Genomic DNA, 18564 nt, shown 5'->3' on the forward strand with positions numbered 1-18564 from the left:
TGTGGGCGGACAGGGGTGACACATGCCCCGCTGGAATCCTGAGCACCATATTTTTTTTCTAAGCGTGAGCACCACACACATCGGCGGCGTTTTTTCCCGAGCGTAAACAAGGATAGTGACACGAGCGGATTGGGTTGGCTGATGCCCCGCTGAAATCCCGAACTCCATAAATTTTTCAAAGTATGAGCACCACACACATCAACGGTGTGTTTCCCCAGTGCCTATCCGACATTTGATGTCGCAAATACAAATACTAGTATTTGTATTTAATCATTAAACACTGTTTTCGGCTGGATTTGACCGAATTTGAGAGCATTTTGAGCCGTTTGGCATATGGCTCTGTTCTTAAAATGGCCGACAAGCGACGACGTCGAGCTCCGTTGCCTCACAACGCGCATCGGACATCTAGTCTGTATACACGAAGAATATGTGAATTTCCTTTGTCTTCTTTTAAATAAAATACTAGTATAAAATACAATACTAGTATTGTATATACAAATACTAGTATTTGTATTTAATCATTAAACGCTATTTGAAGATGGATTTTGAAAAATTTCTGGAGCTGCAGAAATTCAGTGGGGCGTCGTCCAACCCAGTCCGCTCAAGGCGCACTATTCTCGGGAAGGCTCGGGGGGAACCCCCGCCGATTTTTAAAGTGCTCAAACTCAGGAAATATATGGAGCTCGATAATGAAACTCAGCATGTGTCATTAAAATCCGCCCACGAAGCACTGTTCCCGGGGAGAAACCCATCCGATGACCGTAGGGATATGATTTACCTACTCGGCGGGCCGGATTAAAAATCCTAACGGGGCGTATATGGCCCGCGGGCCAAGGTTGCAAAACTTGTACACACACGATCCGGGGGCGGGGCGAGCGCGCGAAACCTCCGTTCGGCCGAACCTCCATTCGGCCGAACCTCCATTCGGCCGAACCTCCATTCGGCCGAACCTCCATTCGGCCGAACCTCCATTCGGCCGAACCTCCGTTCGGCCGAACGGCTGTTCGGCCGAATGACCGTTCGGTGGAACGTCCATTCGGCGACATGTCCGTCTGTCAAACGTCCGTCGGCGAAACGTCTTTAGGCGAATCATCCGGCCACGGCGTAAAGGTTGGGGGAGAGGGCGAATATAAAATAAATGAAAGAACGTGCAGAAAAATAATAGTGTTTTTCATTGTTAAAGCATCCTAGTTAGCAACCCACCCACTGCTCGCCTGACTGTTAGCAGGCGCCCCTACATCAGGAAGGTGCCTCCCGAGGAAAAACTCACTAGTATCCCAAGAAATGTAAAAGAATTGTAGAATGTTCTTAAGAAATCTTATACTGGGATAACAGCTGAAAAGTGCTGCAAGTTGGTTGACTCCATGCCACATCGATATGAAGCAGTTAGAGCAGGGGTCGGGAACATTTTTGACGAAGAGAGCCTTAAACAATTCATATTTATTCCTTGAGAGCCATACTTCGAATTTATAAGTCAAAATACATGTAACTGGGTGTCTTTTTTTTAGTAATTTCACCATGTTTAAAGTAGAAAAAACGAATACTTTTGACAATATTCTTATGCGGTTGCTAATCAATAAGAGTATGCATTCCAGAGGAGTCTAATGCAAAAAAGGAGATTAAAGCAGCTGTAGACAAAATATCTCAGCTCTGTCACCAGCGGTTTCCAAATTTTAGCTCACAGGTTACCGAAGAGCCAGATGCACCCATCGAAAGAGCCACATGTGGCTTGAAACTGTGGTCATACAAGATATTAGTTTAGTTTTTCAAAAGATGGGTGAATCCTAGACACAAAAAAGTTTGTATAAAATAGTTGTGTGTAAACTCAACATCAGACAACCAGATTTTTGAACACACCAACGACTGACTGCTCAACTGCACCGCCTCAAGAGATTGTATATCATAAATGCTGGTTGGTTTTCTGAGAATTAGGTGCAGTGGGCACCTCTCTCGCTCTTCCTCATCCTGTTCACCCCATCCATCTCCCTCCCTATCCCCTAATAGCGCAATATATCACACACAAAAATAACAAAAATTGCAATGTCAGGTTTTTCCCCAACCCCTAATAGGCAGTTTTAACCGGAAATGCTTACAGCTTGGGATTTAGTGTCTCTGACAGCATTCAGAATAGCATCCATGTTGAGGTAGCTCTGACTTGTAGGGGCAAGGCCAACACACACGGCTTCATCGGCCATCTTGACATGTACCTGGATACACAGAACAGTGTAAGAGCAGTACACACTGGTCTACAATACAATCATGTCTTGGCAAGAGTATTTGTATACTAAAAACAATAGCATAGAGAAATTAATAAAATCTAATTACCGCCTTTCAAACAAAGGCAGCTGGTATAGGCTCCAGCATACCATGACTCTGAAAAGGTTAAGTGGTGTTGAAAATTAATGAATGAGCGTAAAAAGGCCACCCGATGTTGCGGTGGTTCTTCTATCTGACTTTGGTGCGGGCAGTATCGGTTCGGTTCCCACCCAATGTAAGAGTGATTGTTAGCATGAGTGGTTGTCTGTTTCAGGGCTGCCAACCACTCCGGAATTTCAGGAGTTTCTCCGGAAATGCAGCACAAACTACGGACAACCTCCCTAAACTCCGGAAATCCCCCAAAAATGTCACTGACCGTATTTACTCGCATATAAGCCACCTGCAATATAAGCCGCACCCCTAAAATTGCAGTAGAATTGTTGAATTTTACAATTTCTCGTGTGTAAGCCGCCCCCTCAATCTCAATTTTCACCTCCATATTTATGGTTTTAATAGGGAGTACAAATGTGTTACTTTGAAGGGAAAAATCTTAAGAAAAAACATCAGTCTGTGATTCAGATATTTCTTAGGCCAGCAGAGAAGGCCCTGACGGCACACCACTTCTCAATACATAGATTGTGAACTACCAGTAGATTGCGAAGGTACTAGTGGTAGATTGCAGGACAATACGATTTGTCAGTCTGTTGCTTCCCTTAGCAACGCTATTATGAATTTGGCAAAAGCTAGTGCAAGAATCGGGAGTGGGTTTTCACCCTGGTTACCTCTCACTCCAATACATGTTGCTAAATCCTGCAACAGAATCTATTGTGAGCTATAACAACACACAACTGCTTAGCTTTGTCAGGAGCCTGGAAAAAAAGGTAGATCGTGGGAGTTTGACTACCTGAAAAGTGGATTTTGGGGCAAAAAGTTTGAGCACCACTGGTGTACAACATACCAATCAATACTTGTATAAGGCAGTGGCCGGCCGTGCATTACACACCTAGGCCTTCAGTAGTGCTATGTCTAAATCAACCCTCAAAAACTATTTAATGGCTATAAAACCTTTACAACAGCTACGGCTGCGACATGAACATGACATGACAGAAAATTGAAATATTTAGGAATAAAGCCACCTTTTGTACCCAAAATCCATCCTCATTTATTTCCTCAAGAAGATTTGCGTTACTCACAGATTATCTGTGTGTTTCAGTTCCATCCAGAAGTTTTTTCCTATCGCCAGCGAAGCTAATGCTGAAAGTCAAGTCTGTTCTCTCGTATTTCTGGCACAAGTTTATATTCGATTTAGGGCTGAAAATGTCCATTCCCGGTTGTGACAGGCTTGCTAGCTTTGGAGTTGTCCGACCTTTCTTAGTGATGTCCAACTTTCTTGAAAAGTCCGTGTTGAAAATGACTTTGACAGTAAATCTCCAACCAAATCCATTTCTCCTCCTCCTTCAGCCATTGTGGGTTGATAAAACTGCTATTATATCAACAAAATATATTTGCTTGTGCATCTTGCTACAGAAACAGTTTGCGAGCACTGGCTAGTACACTATTACTAGCCTATCATATGTATAAAAAGTTGCAACATTTGTAATTCAAAACACACAAGTATGGAGGTTTATCTTTATTATAAAATCCCCAAAGTCTCTTCACTTAAAATATTTTTCAATCAAACCCTCACTTTAATAGAAAAAAATAAAATAAACAGAACTTCACTCAAAGAAAAAAGATGTTTAAAGACAAAAATATAGGTGAGAGTAAAAAAATCGACTTGGACACTATTTTCGTCATTTAAAATTTTGAAGTATTATACTTCTATAAGATAAAAACACCATAGGTGTATATTTTTTCATAAAATGCTGATTAATTCATGGGATGACTATATGGATTAATGCATGAAATAAAGTGGCAATATCAGAATATCTGGCATTTTAAGAACTGTAATGATTTTGTTTTGTTTGAATTAGAGCCATACCTACACTCACGAATGCCTCTAGGGATGAAATTTTCAGGTTACGAAAACATTTTTATAAGCAAATGACCGTCTCAACACACGTAAACAAGATCCAAGTTGTAAAATTCCCCAAACGGAAATGCAATTCCTGTATCCGTTGTTTTATTTTAAAATAGTCCCCTGTTTTGCTTCCAGATTGAACCTTCCACAACAACAACTTACTTTTGACCGTTTGGCGTCACTGAGTTCTTTATTTAAAATTATTGGTGCAGATGAAATGAATAAGCGGGCCGCTGTTATTCATGGAAAACCAAAGATAAGTGGCGTGCAGCTGATTGACATTTCAAAGCAATACAGCCACCATAACCCACCGACTGGCATCACTATTGAAGCCGAAGGAAGCGTTAAAAGTGACGACTCCTTGGCGTGGCCTCTCTGTACTGAGTGATGGAGTGGAGAGAGTCCTTGAAAGTTCTATTTAGTGCTATGCTGTTTTAAATTCAAAATGTAGGTTGTTCAGATGTGTGTTTATGTGTTCGTTTGCTAACGTTAGCTTCCTCCTTACTGTTCGGTGTGAATAGAACATGTTTCTGCATAGTTATTAATTTTAATACATTGATAATTATTATTTTTGTCTGTTTCTCCCATCTTTCCTACAAAAGTGGGACACTTTAATTTATAAATAATAATAATTTATAAAGGGTTTAGTTGGTAGTTTTTTTTTTGAGGACCGTAGAACGAATTAGTCATACCTTTAGATACGATCTTAATGCATTCCGGGACTGAGCTCGTATGTCGATTTACTCATATCTCAAATCAACATTTCCCATAGAAATGAACTAAATACAAAATAATTTGTTCCCACTCTGAAAAAAAACACACCTAAAAACAGGATATTACAAAGGAAAAACATTTTGTAATTCACCATCTACTAACAGAGTAACAAATAACTAGTGGTTAATAATAAAATGAGACATTATTCAATACACTGGGGAGTTCGCTGATAGGAGAGAGAGAAAGAGACATGACGGATGTGCTCATAATATAACAAACTTTAAATCAAATCAAAAGCCTTTATTGTCATCATATACAGCTGCGTATAACGAAATTGGTGGTGCTACTCCACAAAGTGTGTTTTCCCAGCAAAAAAATACATAAATAAGTAATATAAACGTATAAAAAGTCACATACTGGCAAGCTAAATTCTAAAATATCACACAATCTAAGATATTGCACACTGTTATTGCACAGAAGGGATTGTGTGTCGTCTTAACGCAAGTTCAGAGTCCTGATGGCTGTGGGAAAAAAAACTGTCCTTAAGTCTATTTGTCCGTGCTTTGTAAGGCCTGTAGTGTCTGCCATAGGGCGGCAGCGGGAACAGGTTGTGACCAGGGTGGTATGGGTCCCTGACAATGTCCCTCTGCTGAGGTAGCGAGGGCTGGCAATGTCATTCAGTGAGGGCAGAGAGCAGCCGATGATCTTCTGGGCGGTGTTGATTGTTACGGCTGTCAGCCTGGGTACACATTATGTAGTAGGGTGTGTTGTTTTGTGTTTGTTTGTTTTTCTGCAGGTACCTGGAGCTGTGGCTCCAACCCTGCAGCAAAACCCTGCCCAGGCCAACACAGCTGTGACTACTTCCCAATCATCCCTCCTCCAATCAAGATCCACTTCCTGTCCTTATTTAAACCCTCTTATTTTTCAGTTCTGAGCTCGACTGCCTGTGATGTAGGTGCTGAGGCAGTGGAATCCCTACTTTCTTTAGATATCACCCATTGTCTAGAGATAAGTAGCTTTTGTTTGCCCCAGTTTCACCTGATTTGTAAGTACGCCATTCATTGTTATATTGCGTATTTATGTTGATAAAGTTAATTATTTTGGGCTGCATAGGGGGACTTGAGATAAGTTTAGACACCCCGCGGTATACATATACAGTGGTACCTCGACATACGATCTTAATCCGTTCCGGGACTTTTCCCTTCTCTGATGGGGGGCCGGTGTCAGTTTGTAACAGAAGTGTGACGATCGTAGGGGAGCTTAAAAAAATTATTGTTTTCCAGAAAGCCACACATAACCAAATAACCCTTTCCAGGTTCTTTACAGAAAAAGTCAGGAAACAAATAACAACACTATTAATGAAATAAATAATAACTAAATAACCCTCTCTGAGTTCTTCACAGAAAAAACAGGAAATAAATAACACTATTTATGAAATAAATAATAACTAAATAACTCTCTCTGGGTTCTTCATAGAAAAAAAAAGCCATGGAACATTAACTTTCTGTTGTGCCATGCACAATCTTCTCCCTTTGCTCTGAAGTTTATGCACGACACCACAACCGTCATTACAGAATCCCACGTCAACATTTTGCAGCACAGTGCTTCCTGGTGAATTCGGCAGTGGACTCGTAGCGGGGCGGTGAGACCCCTTTTTTCCAACTCCCGGTTCATGCGTCCCATTATTAGACCGCAAGTTTCGGCCACCATGCTAGGAGCCCCGTCAGTCGTGATGCTAGCTAGCTTTGACCAGTCCAGGTCCAACTTCTCCATGGTTTGGCACACTTTGTCAAAAATATCCTCTCCCGTTGTAGTCCCTTTGAGACTTTGGAGGGCTGCCAGATCCTCGCATATCTCAAAGTTTGCGCTAACTCCACGAATAAAAATGAGCAGTTGCGCTGTGTCTTGCACGTCCGTGCTTTCATCCAGTGCTAATGAAAAAAAGTCAAATTCTTTCGTCTTCTGCTGCAGCTGGGCATATACATTACTCCCGATTTCTTCAACGCGTCTGGTCATTGTACTCACCGACAGACTTACGGCATTAAATGCATCTTTCTTCTCGGGACACACCTCCTCCGCGACAGTATCCATACATTTCTCAACAAACTCTCCATCAGTGAAAGGCTTACCGCTGCTTGCCATCAATTTAGCAACCCGAAAGCTGGGCCGAACGGATGCCTGGTTCTGCTGAGATAGTCCACTTTTTCGCTTTGAGTTTGTCTGCTTGTATTTGGCCTTGCAAGCTATCGTACTTGTCTTTGTGACGGGATTCATAGTGTCGGCAAAGATTGTATTCTTTGAATACCGCCACCGTTTCTTGACAAATGAGACAAACAGCCTTTTCTTTGCATTGAACAAAAAAATAATCGTTTGTCCACTCCAGGTTAAATACCCTGCATTCTGAATCTATTTTTCTCTTACCTAACTTTTTCGCCATTATTCCGTTCTCAAAGAGGTTGCACAGTTTTTATATGCTTGAATAGTCCGCGATGGTCCCAGGGCTCCGCCCTCACCTGCGATCGTCCAGATGTCTCGGTAACACTGCTCGTGCATGCAACGGTGGACGTGCCGTATCCGGCCCGCGGGCCGTAGTTTGGTGACCCCTGCTCTATATTGTCCCGTAGTCCAGGTTTTCTGTGGACTTAGTTGTAAATAAATTATTATTTAATGCTACTTGCCTTGTGTGCCTGGCTCCTCATTGACCGGGTTTTTCTGCTGTGGTAGTTGCGAATCCCTGGTACCTCTTACCACCAGGGGGAGTCGTAACAAAGTGGGGGCTCGTCCGGGAGCTGGACCCGGGACCTCTCGCACACAGTCAAACCATCCTCATCTCCCTTCGTCTCTATACCGCTGTAACGGCGACCGATACGGGTGACAGCGCACTGCGCACAACCGGCAGTTCTTTAACACTTTTGTCTCGTGGATGATATTCCTTGAGCATATTCACGTGACACACACGCGCCTGTTTTCTGCGGTCGGGAGTGTTTACCAGGTAGTCTGTCTCATTCAACTTTTTACTTATCGAGTAAGGACCAGAGAATCAAGCATGTAGAGAGGCTCCTTGTACGGGCAACAAAACAAGCACTTTATGCCTGTAAAGGCCGCCGGACTGCCTTTTTGTCAAATCTAAGTTTCATTCCTTGGATTGGATTGGATAACCCTATTCATCCCGTATTCGGGAAATTTTATTGTGAAAGTAGCAAGAAAAGGCATAGTTATAAGTTAGACAGTACAGTCAAAGGCCGCAGAACGACAAAGCAAAAGCAAAAAGTACAAAGCAAATCAAAGTCAATTGGATCATTAAGAATCACCAAATCATTAAGACAGAAAAGCAGCAAAAACACAAAACGAGCTACGAGTTTCGGTAGCAAAAACGGATAGACTCAAAAAAGACGTAAAGTTGGACAAAAACTGGAACCACACACAGGAAGTCTTCCACAAGATGGGGAACTTCTGCAGACTGTGACCGAGGTAGAGAATATGCAGAGTCACTCTTCCAAGCTTATCCGCACAGTTCCTCAGTAGTCTGGAGCTGAAGAAAACAGCAGCAGGGCAGAACTCCTCGACTCCATTGCTGGTAAGCTCCGACAGCTCTTCCATCGTATCCCACGATGGAATGGTTGGTCAGAACCGTTGCCTCACCTCCCGGCACTTTTGTCCAGCTCCGAAACTTCGGCGGCACCAAGGTGTTGCTCCTTCTGCTGCGTATTGTAACAGCTAGCTCTACGGGACTAAAACCGGTAGATTTTTGCACTGCCCCGCGCACAGCGAACATTACAAGGGGCACACCTCCATCCCAATCTTTTCCGGTAGCCAAACAATACTTGCGCAACACAGATTTTACTGTCTGATGCCATCTTTCTAACGCGCCTCTGTGATTCCGGATGGTATGCACTAGAAACGCGGTGGCTAATGCAACACTTGCTCAAATATCCCCGACAAGAAATTTGTCCCTTGATCTGTCTGCACAATCCGTGGAAGACCAAAAGTAGAGAAAAACTTGATCAGGGCCTTCACTACAGATGGAGATGTGATCTTTCGCAACGGAATGGTTTCGTGATAGCGCGTAGCCATACACATGACAGTCAGCAAGTATTGGTTGCCAGATTTGGTTCACGGAAGGGGACCAACACAATCTGCACTAATGCAAGTTCAGAGCCCTGATGGCTGTGGGAAAAAAAACTGTCCCGAAGTCTATTTGTCCGTGCTTTGTGAGACCTGTACCAGAGGGCAGCAGCTGGAACAGGTTGTGACCAGGGTGGTATGGGTCCATAACAATGTTCTGGTGAGGTAGCGAGGGATGGCAATGTCATCCAGTGAGGGCAGAGAGCAGCTGATGATCTTCTGGGTGGTGTTGATCACTCTCTGCATGGCTTTTCTGTCTGCTGCCGTGCTTCCAGCGTAACACACTGTAATGCAGTATGCCAGGATGCTCTCCACAGTGGATCTATAGAAGGTTACCAGAAGCGTAGTGTCTAAGTTGTTCCTCCTGAGTACCTTCAGGAAATGGAGTCGTTTCTGGGCTTTCTTCACCACTGCCGTGGTGTTGGTATACCAGGAGAGGTTATCTGTGACGTGGACCCCCAGGAATTTGAGGGACTGGACCCTGTCTATGCATACTCCATTTATGAGGAGTGGGGCCAGATCCATGCTGTGTTTGCAAAAGTCCAGGATTATTTCTTTAGTTTTCGTGGTGTTCAGTGTGAGATTGTTCACCAAGCACCACGAAGACAGTTTGTTGACCTCATCTCTGTAGGCCGACTCATCCCTCCTGAGATGAGTCCGACCACAGTGGTGTCATCGGCTAATTTGATCATGGAGTTAGTTAAATTTAACATAAATGAACTTAGATTCCTATACACACACGCGTCAACAAAGTTTTAATCTTACGTTATACTAAATTTAAACCTTATTTTACAATAACCAAGGAAAAGAGGTTAATGTATTCCACCGCAGCTTTCGAGGCGAACTTCCTGCTTCTCCATACATATTGGCAAGCCAGCTCAGTCACGTGTACACTACTCTAATGTTTTTCGATTATTTCGTGCTTAATATCGATTGTCATCATATGCCTTTTCTTCGCACAACCCTTCATTGCACTGGCTTGCTTTGGATCCATTGTGATTCCCTTAATTCTGCACTGACTAACGCAAAAAAGCACGGAAAAAATGCAACACTCCGCCCAGTGCTCATAGAGATCTTTGCTTCCGTTTAAACATTTCAGAATAAGAACAAAACATGGTCTGCAAGGGATGCAGGGTTCTGCGATTATCTTCGCATTTATTTTTGGGAGTTAATCAGAAATGGCTTTCGAGGTGATAGAAAATCTGTTTGGCAAAGATTGATTTGGTAAAAGCTTTGGAATTGGGAATAATACTATTATTATTATTTTATTTTTTTGTTTTGTGAAGTTCAAAGGGCTCTTGATTGAAGACCACAGTGGTGTCATCGGCTAATTTGATCATGGAGTTAGTTAAATTTAACATAAATGAACTTAGATTCCTATACACACACGCGTCAACAAAGTTTTAATCTTACGTTATACTAAATTTAAACCTTATTTTACAATAACCAAGGAAAAGAGGTTAATGTATTCCACCGCAGCTTTCGAGGCGAACTTCCTGCTTCTCCATACATATTGGCAAGCCAGCTCAGTCACGTGTACACTACTCTAATGTTTTTCGATTATTTCGTGCTTAATATCGATTGTCATCATATGCCTTTTCTTCGCACAACCCTTCATTGCACTGGCTTGCTTTGGATCCATTGTGATTCCCTTAATTCTGCACTGACTAACGCAAAAAAGCACGGAAAAAATGCAACACTCCGCCCAGTGCTCATAGAGATCTTTGCAAGAGGGAGATGCGGCGAGAAAGAGAGTGCGCTGAAATCATAAGCAGCCTCTCGCTCGTAACTCAAAACTTGTCTCGTATCTCAAGGTAAATATTTGCTTGGAATTTGACTTGTATCTCAAATTCTTCGTGTGTCGGTGCACTCGTATGTCGTGGTATTACTGTACAGAATTTACATATATAAAGTACTGCTCTATTTATGAAAACCCAATTTACGAAAAAAACCTCTGGAAGCAATTCATTTTGTAAGAAGAGGTACGGTTGCATGTTATTTACAACACATTTACAAAAGTGAAAACATAAAAACAATGAATTTTCTATTAAAACAAACAATCCAATCATATTAGTATGTTATTTGACCAACAAAACTAGTTTCTAGTATTATTGTGGAAATGATTAAAAAATGTCATGGGATAATATGAATCAAACTCAAGAATATGTAACTCACAGCATTCAACTCAACGTCGCTATGAACAGCAACAGTCCGGATACCCAGCTTCTTGCATGTCGTGATCACCTGAAAGGAATAAAATATAGTTTACGCTTATTTATTTATATATTTATTCATGTATTTATTTATTTATTAACTTATTTAATACCTATCTATTTATGTCTAAAATTCCTTTCCTGTATCTGCATTCTCACCCTCTTGCTAATGTGACAATGAAATTTCCCGAATACGGGATGAATTAAGTAATCCAATCCAATAAAGTTATCCAATCCAAGTTTTCTTCAGATTTTTTTTTATTGCAAATAACAATGGTCCAAGCGCACATACAGATATTTATCTGCATTTTACAAGGTAAAACATTGTTGTATCATTTTTTTCAATCACAGATGTTAAGGCAAGGGCGGTCCGGTGGGGCGAGTGGTTAGCGGCCTCACAGCTCTGGGGTCGTGGGTTCAAATCCAGGACACGTCCCACCTGTGTGGAGTTTGAATGTTCTCCCCGGGCCTGCGTGGGTTTCCTCTGGGTATTCTGGTTTCCACCCACATTCCAAAAACATGCATGATAGGCTGATTGGACACTCTTAAATTGCCCCTAGGTATGGGTGTGAGTGTGCATGGTTGTCCGTCTCCTTGTGCCCTGCGATCGGCTGGCCACCGATTCAGGGTGTCCCCCGCCTCTGGCCCGGAGTCAGTTGGGATAGGCTCCCCCCCCCACGACACTAATGAGGATAAAGCGGTTCAGAAAATGAGATGAGATGTTAAGCACAAGACAGCAAGAAACATAAAACACTCAAAATGCTAGGAAATTGAGAAAATGTCAAAAAAAAAATCAAAATTACAGCTGCTGACTAACCTCATTTTACATTAAAAAAATAATTTTGAACGCAAATCTGACATCTTATTTCATTTCTTCTACCTGAAATAATGCATCAGGGAACGCCCCATATTTTGAGTCTGGTTGTGATATCACAACCAGAAAAATAATCATTTCTAGCTTTTGAGCCCTACCCTCACTAGTCCATGTTGACAGAATGACCACTTGGCAAGGAGGGAATAGACATCCTATGTGTTGGAGTAATCATTATTATAAATGTGTTTGCAATGAATATAAAGCCTTATAATATACATGCTTACTATATTAATCAATATATTTGCTTATTAGGAATAGTAATGCTCATCCTAAATGTGTAACTATATTAAACAATATATATATATGTGTTGATCGCTTTCAACGAAGACAAACGCTTACGCCAAGGTCGCTCTCCAGGACAGCTGGGTCCAGCGAGAGATACAAGTTCGCAAGGACATAAAACAATACATTAAGTTCTTGCTCCGAGGACTGAGTACTGGAAGATACACCTCAACCCTTTCCCCCAGATGCAAGTTCGCAATGAAGATCTGTGAAGGACGCTTAAATTGTTGTTGGGTCAGCGGATGGCTATCAAGCATATTGTTTTAATTTGTGACGCTAGTTTGACGCTAGGTTTGCTTGATTATAGAATTGTTTTGTTTCTTGCTTACGCAATTGGATCAAGTCGATAACCTTGTAATTGTTTTGGTTTGAGGCCTTAAATGGGCAGGACATAATGCCACTCGTGGAGAATAATCTTGGTCGGCCGAGCGGTCCGGATGTATTCTCTTCTTGCAAGAATTAAATGGTGAGATGTGACTACAGATGCCTTTTTTATTGAAAGCTGAATTGGAAAAACCTAAGGATAAACCTACAATTGGATGAACCTAACATTTGGTCCTTCGAGCCTGTGGTCAAGATACCGAAGCAGAATCCAGGTCGCTCCCGTTCGATATCTGGAAAGACCATGCATGGCGCTTAAATACCCTTTTCCAGGCTGGATAACTCGAAGGAGCGCCTGGGTTCTCGACGGTTTCGACGACTAACCCTCTGAAAGAGACATCTGGGGTCATATCTGGTAAGTCCACGTGAATGTCTGCGTTTGTTGAAGGGGCATTGCACGTGAGGTCCATTTTTTAAATATGACTCGCGTCCAGGGGACTGCGACACGCGTCCAGGGGACTGCGTTACAAACCCTGGGTATACTAGTCGCTGCCAGGTAAAGAGACAGAGCATGAGTCTATAAAACTTGGGGCAGTTCGGGGTGTCCTGTGCCGTGGTCCGGAAAGGTACAAATATAACTCTGACAGTATATCAAGCTAGGGTATACATTTGTGTTGCGTGTGTTACGTGTTGCGTGTGTTACGTGTTGCGTGTGTTACGTGTTGCGTGTGTTACGTGTTGCGTGTGTTACGTATGTCCTTCCGCGGAAAAGAAATTTGCTAACTGAGTGCACGCGAGCTCCCTTCAATATGGGCAGCTCAAATATCAAAGAATGGGGATTTTGAAATTTGTTGAAAATCAAAGCGCTACAAGGGTTAAACACCTAAAATTTATGGATAAACAAATATGGGTTTGCTGGCCAGCTTAAATATGCATGAAATATTAAAACCTGCGGGATAAAATACGCACTAAGCATAGAAGTAATCTATATATAATATGTGAAGGGAGACACAAGCGACACGGCTTGTTCCACAGATACTAATTATTGTTTTTGATGACGAGGCGGGGAAAGGCAAAACGTGCTGTTTTGTAAATGATAGCGGTCCTCGGCTGGTTGATAGGAGCGAGGCGATGGGCTGTTTTATTCTAAAAACAAGACAGGCCTGCTCAAAATGATTTGAATGAGGATGTTGAGCTAAATTTTAAACCAGAGATCACATTCTTTGTGAATGAATTCAATTGGAAATTTTTTGTATGATGCTGAAAGTTGTAAAACGGCAATTAAAATGGTTATTTCCAAGTGCTAGGCATGCTTTGTTAATAGTAACTAAATGTACTGTCAATGTACTGGAATGAAATGGCTTATTGTGGCTTATCCTGGTTTCGTTCCCGTCTGCTAGCGGGAATATTTTGGTTAACAGAAATACAAAACGGCAAATTAAATGTTTAGCGGGCTTGCCAAAACTGCGTTTTTGTCATATTCTAAACTTGCCAAATAATGCGTTGATTGCGGGGGAAGCGCTCTGTTTTGGTGCGGCTGATTTGACGGTGTTGACATTATAATACAATATAGTATGCGCGCGGACCGCACAAGCGACTAAAATTTTTGGGGGACCCCTTCCGTGGAGAATATTACAATAATTGGCCTTGGGGGCGCTGAAGCAAACTTGAGGGCAGAAATGGGTTTTGCTATGATATAGTTGTGCTTGCAGCATATTGTGATTATGGGGTCTGGGCAAACTATGGTGATGTAGTTGGATATCGGGAGAGTAATTAATTTGGTGTAATTAATTTAGTCTTCTCTAAAAAGCGTTGTAATTGTACACAGGAGGTGAAACATTGTGCGCAGAAAGAAAAAGAGGTCGCTTAGGAATGTCAACATTGATAAGCTGCTTCTGCAGCGAGCGTGAAGGTCACAGTCAGCGGCTAAGGGCGCGCTTCCGTTTAAACATTTCAGAATAAGAACAAAACATGGTCTGCAAGGGATGCAGGGTTCTGCGATTATCTTCGCATTTATTTTTGGGAGTTAATCAGAAATGGCTTTCGAGGTGATAGAAAATCTGTTTGGCAAAGATTGATTTGGTAAAAGCTTTGGAATTGGGAATAATACTATTATTATTATTTTATTTTTTTGTTTTGTGAAGTTCAAAGGGCTCTTGATTGAAGAGAGCTAGTTTTGGAGGATAAAACGATATTATTACAGTTTTTGAATGGTTGGTTTGATCAAAATACTTCAATATAGGTGATTGGCTGGTTAAAGAAAAATGAATGGAATTTTGTTTTTGTTCTTTTTTACAATATTATGGCATATTGGTTACAATTTGTGGGTCCTTTATTAAGCATTGAAAATTGTAATTAGGAAATGCCTAGTAAAAGGTTGATTTCTCTAATTTAATTATTGTAGATTTTCCTTGTGGTAACGGAGAGCTATAAGAAATAGCTCTTATCTTAAGTAAACATAGTATGGGGTGATTTACAAATTATTTTTTAGGTACTAAGAGTTATTTGGTTGTTAAAGAGATCAGACATGAATTTAACAATGCAGAAATGGCATGAGAAATTTCGTGGCATTCGTCCAAATTATTAGGTAAATTGAACCTGGCTGGGGTAGATAAGATAATTGGTTAAGGATAGGCATAGTTTCCCTAGAAGAAACATGGAGCGTCTTTCAGTGCACAAAATACGTTCCCTGTTTGACCTAGAGGGGGAGTATGCTTTGGTATAGGTCATATTGATGACTATTGGGACTTTACTGCCTATTGCTTTAGGGCAGGGGTCTCAAACTTGCGGCCCGCGGGCCAACTGCGGCCCTCGGGACGATAATTTGCGGCCCCCGTCTTAATATGAAAGATTAATGTTCGTGCGGCAAGCAAAATTGATATGAATGACACTTGTGTTCGGAGCAATGTTCCCTCTAAGCTGCCCGTGTGCGCAATTGCGCACTACTCTCGTCTTCTCTGCGCAGTAGCAATCATATGGCGCGCAGTAAAAAAAAAAATCTATTTTTTTTTTTTTAATATATATATTTATTTTTTTATTTTTATTTTTTTATTATTTTTTTTTTTTTACCCCTTTCCCCATGATGGCGCCGTTTAAGTGGCAGCCAGTGGCAGTAGCTCTGTCCACTCATGTTTTTCGTGTTTTACAGCATGTTTTACATGAAAAATTAGAGGGAACATTGACATGCACCTGCTTGTGGCAGGTGTGATACTGGTGTGCCCATAGCGAGCAATGATGATGTCGTGACCGGATGATTCGCCTAAAGACATTTCGCCGACGGATGTTTGACAGACGGACAGGTCGTACTAGTATTTGTTAGTTTAATGATTAAATACAAATACTAGTATTTGTATTTAATCATTAAACGCTGTTTTCAGCTGGATTTGACCGAATTTGAGAGCATTTTGAGCCGTTTGGCGAATGGACGTCTATAGACGTTTTTTTGCCTCCATCGCGATATCATCCAGTATTTGTATTTAATCATTAAATGCTGTTTTAGGATGGATTTGACCCGATTGCTGTCATTTTACGGCTCGGTTCTGCTACATCTGCCTGCCCAAGAGTGCTTATTCCCGGACTGCCATGCCCGCCCAAGAGTGCTTATTCCCGGGCTGCTATTGATGGTAGACGAACATTGATTTTTACTATAATTTGGACAACACCGGCGGCGGGCCGGATTAAAAATCCTAACGGGCCGTATATGGCCCGCGGGCCGAGGTTGAAAAACCTGTACACACACGATCCGGCGGGGCGAGCGTTCGAATCCCGTTTCGGCGAAACCTCCGTTCGGCCGAATCAACGTTCGGTGGAACGTCCATTCGGCGACCTGCCCGTCTGTCAAACGTCCGTCGGCGAAACGTCTTTAGGCGAATCATCCGAGTACCGATGATGTCGCTCACACTGGTACTCAGTGCGCTCAGGGAGGTTGTCTTTCTGCTCAGACCAACAAAAAATTAGAGGGAACTTTGGTTCGGAGCTGAATGAACCAATCACGGTGAGGTATACGGCTCTGGAGGGCGGGACATCGGCCGGGCTGTCCAGTGCCTCGCTCACTCACTCATTCATTCCTCCAATCAGCTGGGCAGAGGAGAAGCCGTGAGGCTGATCACTCCGCTCGGCGCGCACACTCCTCCGCTGCTCTCAGCATAGAACTGAATGAGGCGCTGTGATCCGTGATCCAGCCTGTGTCAGTGTCCGTAGCCATCTCCGCGATTGAAACGGAGAGCGAAAGTGCACATGCGCCACAAACCCGCGCGACTGAATGTGAAAGATCAACCCGAGACTCATTCCAAGTGGAAAAACATATTACAGAGCCCCAGAGATGTCTCTTTCAAAGCCTGCCGTGAAGAGAAAGGTCGGTGATGAGCACAGACAGTTTCAAGAAAAGTGGGGAGTGCAATATTTCTTTGTTGAACACAGGGGCACCCCGACGTGTCTCATTTACACTGAAAAAGTTGCGGTGCACAAGGAATACAATTTGAAACGTAATTGTACTACGAGACATGCTGAGGAGTACGAAAAATACCAGGGAGATGAGAGAGCCAACCAGGTTGCCAGTCTTAAAACACGTCTTCTGAGGCAACAGGATTTCTTCAAGAAGGCTACCAAAGACAGTAATGCAGCAGTCAAAGCTAGCTACGCCGTTTGTGAGTTGATTGATCCTGTGCTAAGTGATCCCAAATGGCTCATGGACTTGGCTTTTCTTGTTGATATCACACATGAGCTTAATGTACTGAACAAGAAGCTACAAGGCCAGGGGCAACTTGTCAGTGCTGCCTATGACAACGTGAGAGCATTCTGCATTAAACTTGTGTTATGGAAAGCCCAGCTCTCTCAGACAAACCTTTGCCATTTCCCAGCATGCAAGGCTCTCGTGGATGCAGGCACACCATTCAGTGGTGAGAAGTATGTTGAGGCCATTTCGAAGCTACAGGAGGAATTTGATCACAGATTTGCAGACTTCAAGACACACAAAGCCACATTTCAAATTTTTGCGGACCCCTTCTCCTTTGATGTGCAAGATGCCCCTCCTGAGCTTCAAATGGAGCTCATTGACCTGCAGTGCAACTCTGCACTCAAAGCCAAGTTCAGGGAGGTGAGTGGAGAAGCAGACAAGCTTGGGCAATTTTTGAGAGAGTTGACCCCCAGCTTCCCTGAACTTTCCCGAAGGTTCAAGCGGACCATGTGCCTTTATGGGAGCACATACTTGTGTGAGAAGCTCTTCTCCACCTTGAACTTCAATAAGTCCAAGTACAGGTCCAGACTTACTGATGAGCATCTTCAAGCTCTACTGAGGGTCTCCACTGCTTCCTCCCTCAAGCCAAATGTGACTATGTGAGAAGAAGCGCTGCCAGGTCTCTAGCAGCAAGGAGTAGGCAAGAGAAGCCGTGTTCAGAATATTTCATGTTCAATGTTCCATTCAAGTTCAGAAAGTTAAAGGTTAAAGAGCTGTTAATACAGACATTTGAAACGGAATAAAAATAATTCATTTTCTCTACTTAGCCAGCCAGTGTATATTGACTGTATGCTCATTAGTATTATTTGGTTTTGTATTACTGATTGATTTATTTTTTATTCATCTTTAAGTTAATTTATTTAATTCATTATTTTTTGTTAAAAAATAAAGATATTTGATAACGTTGGAATGTTTTATCAGTGCTTTTCTTGTGTAAATCCTGATGCGGCCCAGTCTCACCCAGACTCGGCCTCTAGCGGCCCCCAGGTAAATTGAGTTCGAGACCCCTGCTTTAGGGGCATAC

At 42.4% G+C, this 18564-nt stretch overlaps 1 protein-coding gene across 3 annotated transcripts in view; it reads right to left on the reverse strand.

The window, feature by feature from the left end:
• Window positions 1–18564, reverse strand: part of pcca (propionyl-CoA carboxylase subunit alpha) — a 139935-nt gene that overhangs the window by 107727 nt on the left and 13644 nt on the right. For all 3 annotated transcript variants that reach the window (XM_077613364.1, XM_077613363.1, XM_077613365.1), the window contains 2 exons: window positions 11291–11359; window positions 2094–2207 (listed from right to left, as the gene is read on the reverse strand). In XM_077613364.1, the coding sequence (XP_077469490.1) occupies window positions 2094–2207; window positions 11291–11359 (183 nt within the window). The remainder of the gene's footprint in view (window positions 1–2093; window positions 2208–11290; window positions 11360–18564) is intronic.

Source organism: Stigmatopora argus, chromosome 11, assembly GCF_051989625.1.
Source record: "Stigmatopora argus isolate UIUO_Sarg chromosome 11, RoL_Sarg_1.0, whole genome shotgun sequence".
In the NCBI taxonomy this organism is placed as follows: Eukaryota; Metazoa; Chordata; class Actinopteri; order Syngnathiformes; family Syngnathidae; genus Stigmatopora; species Stigmatopora argus.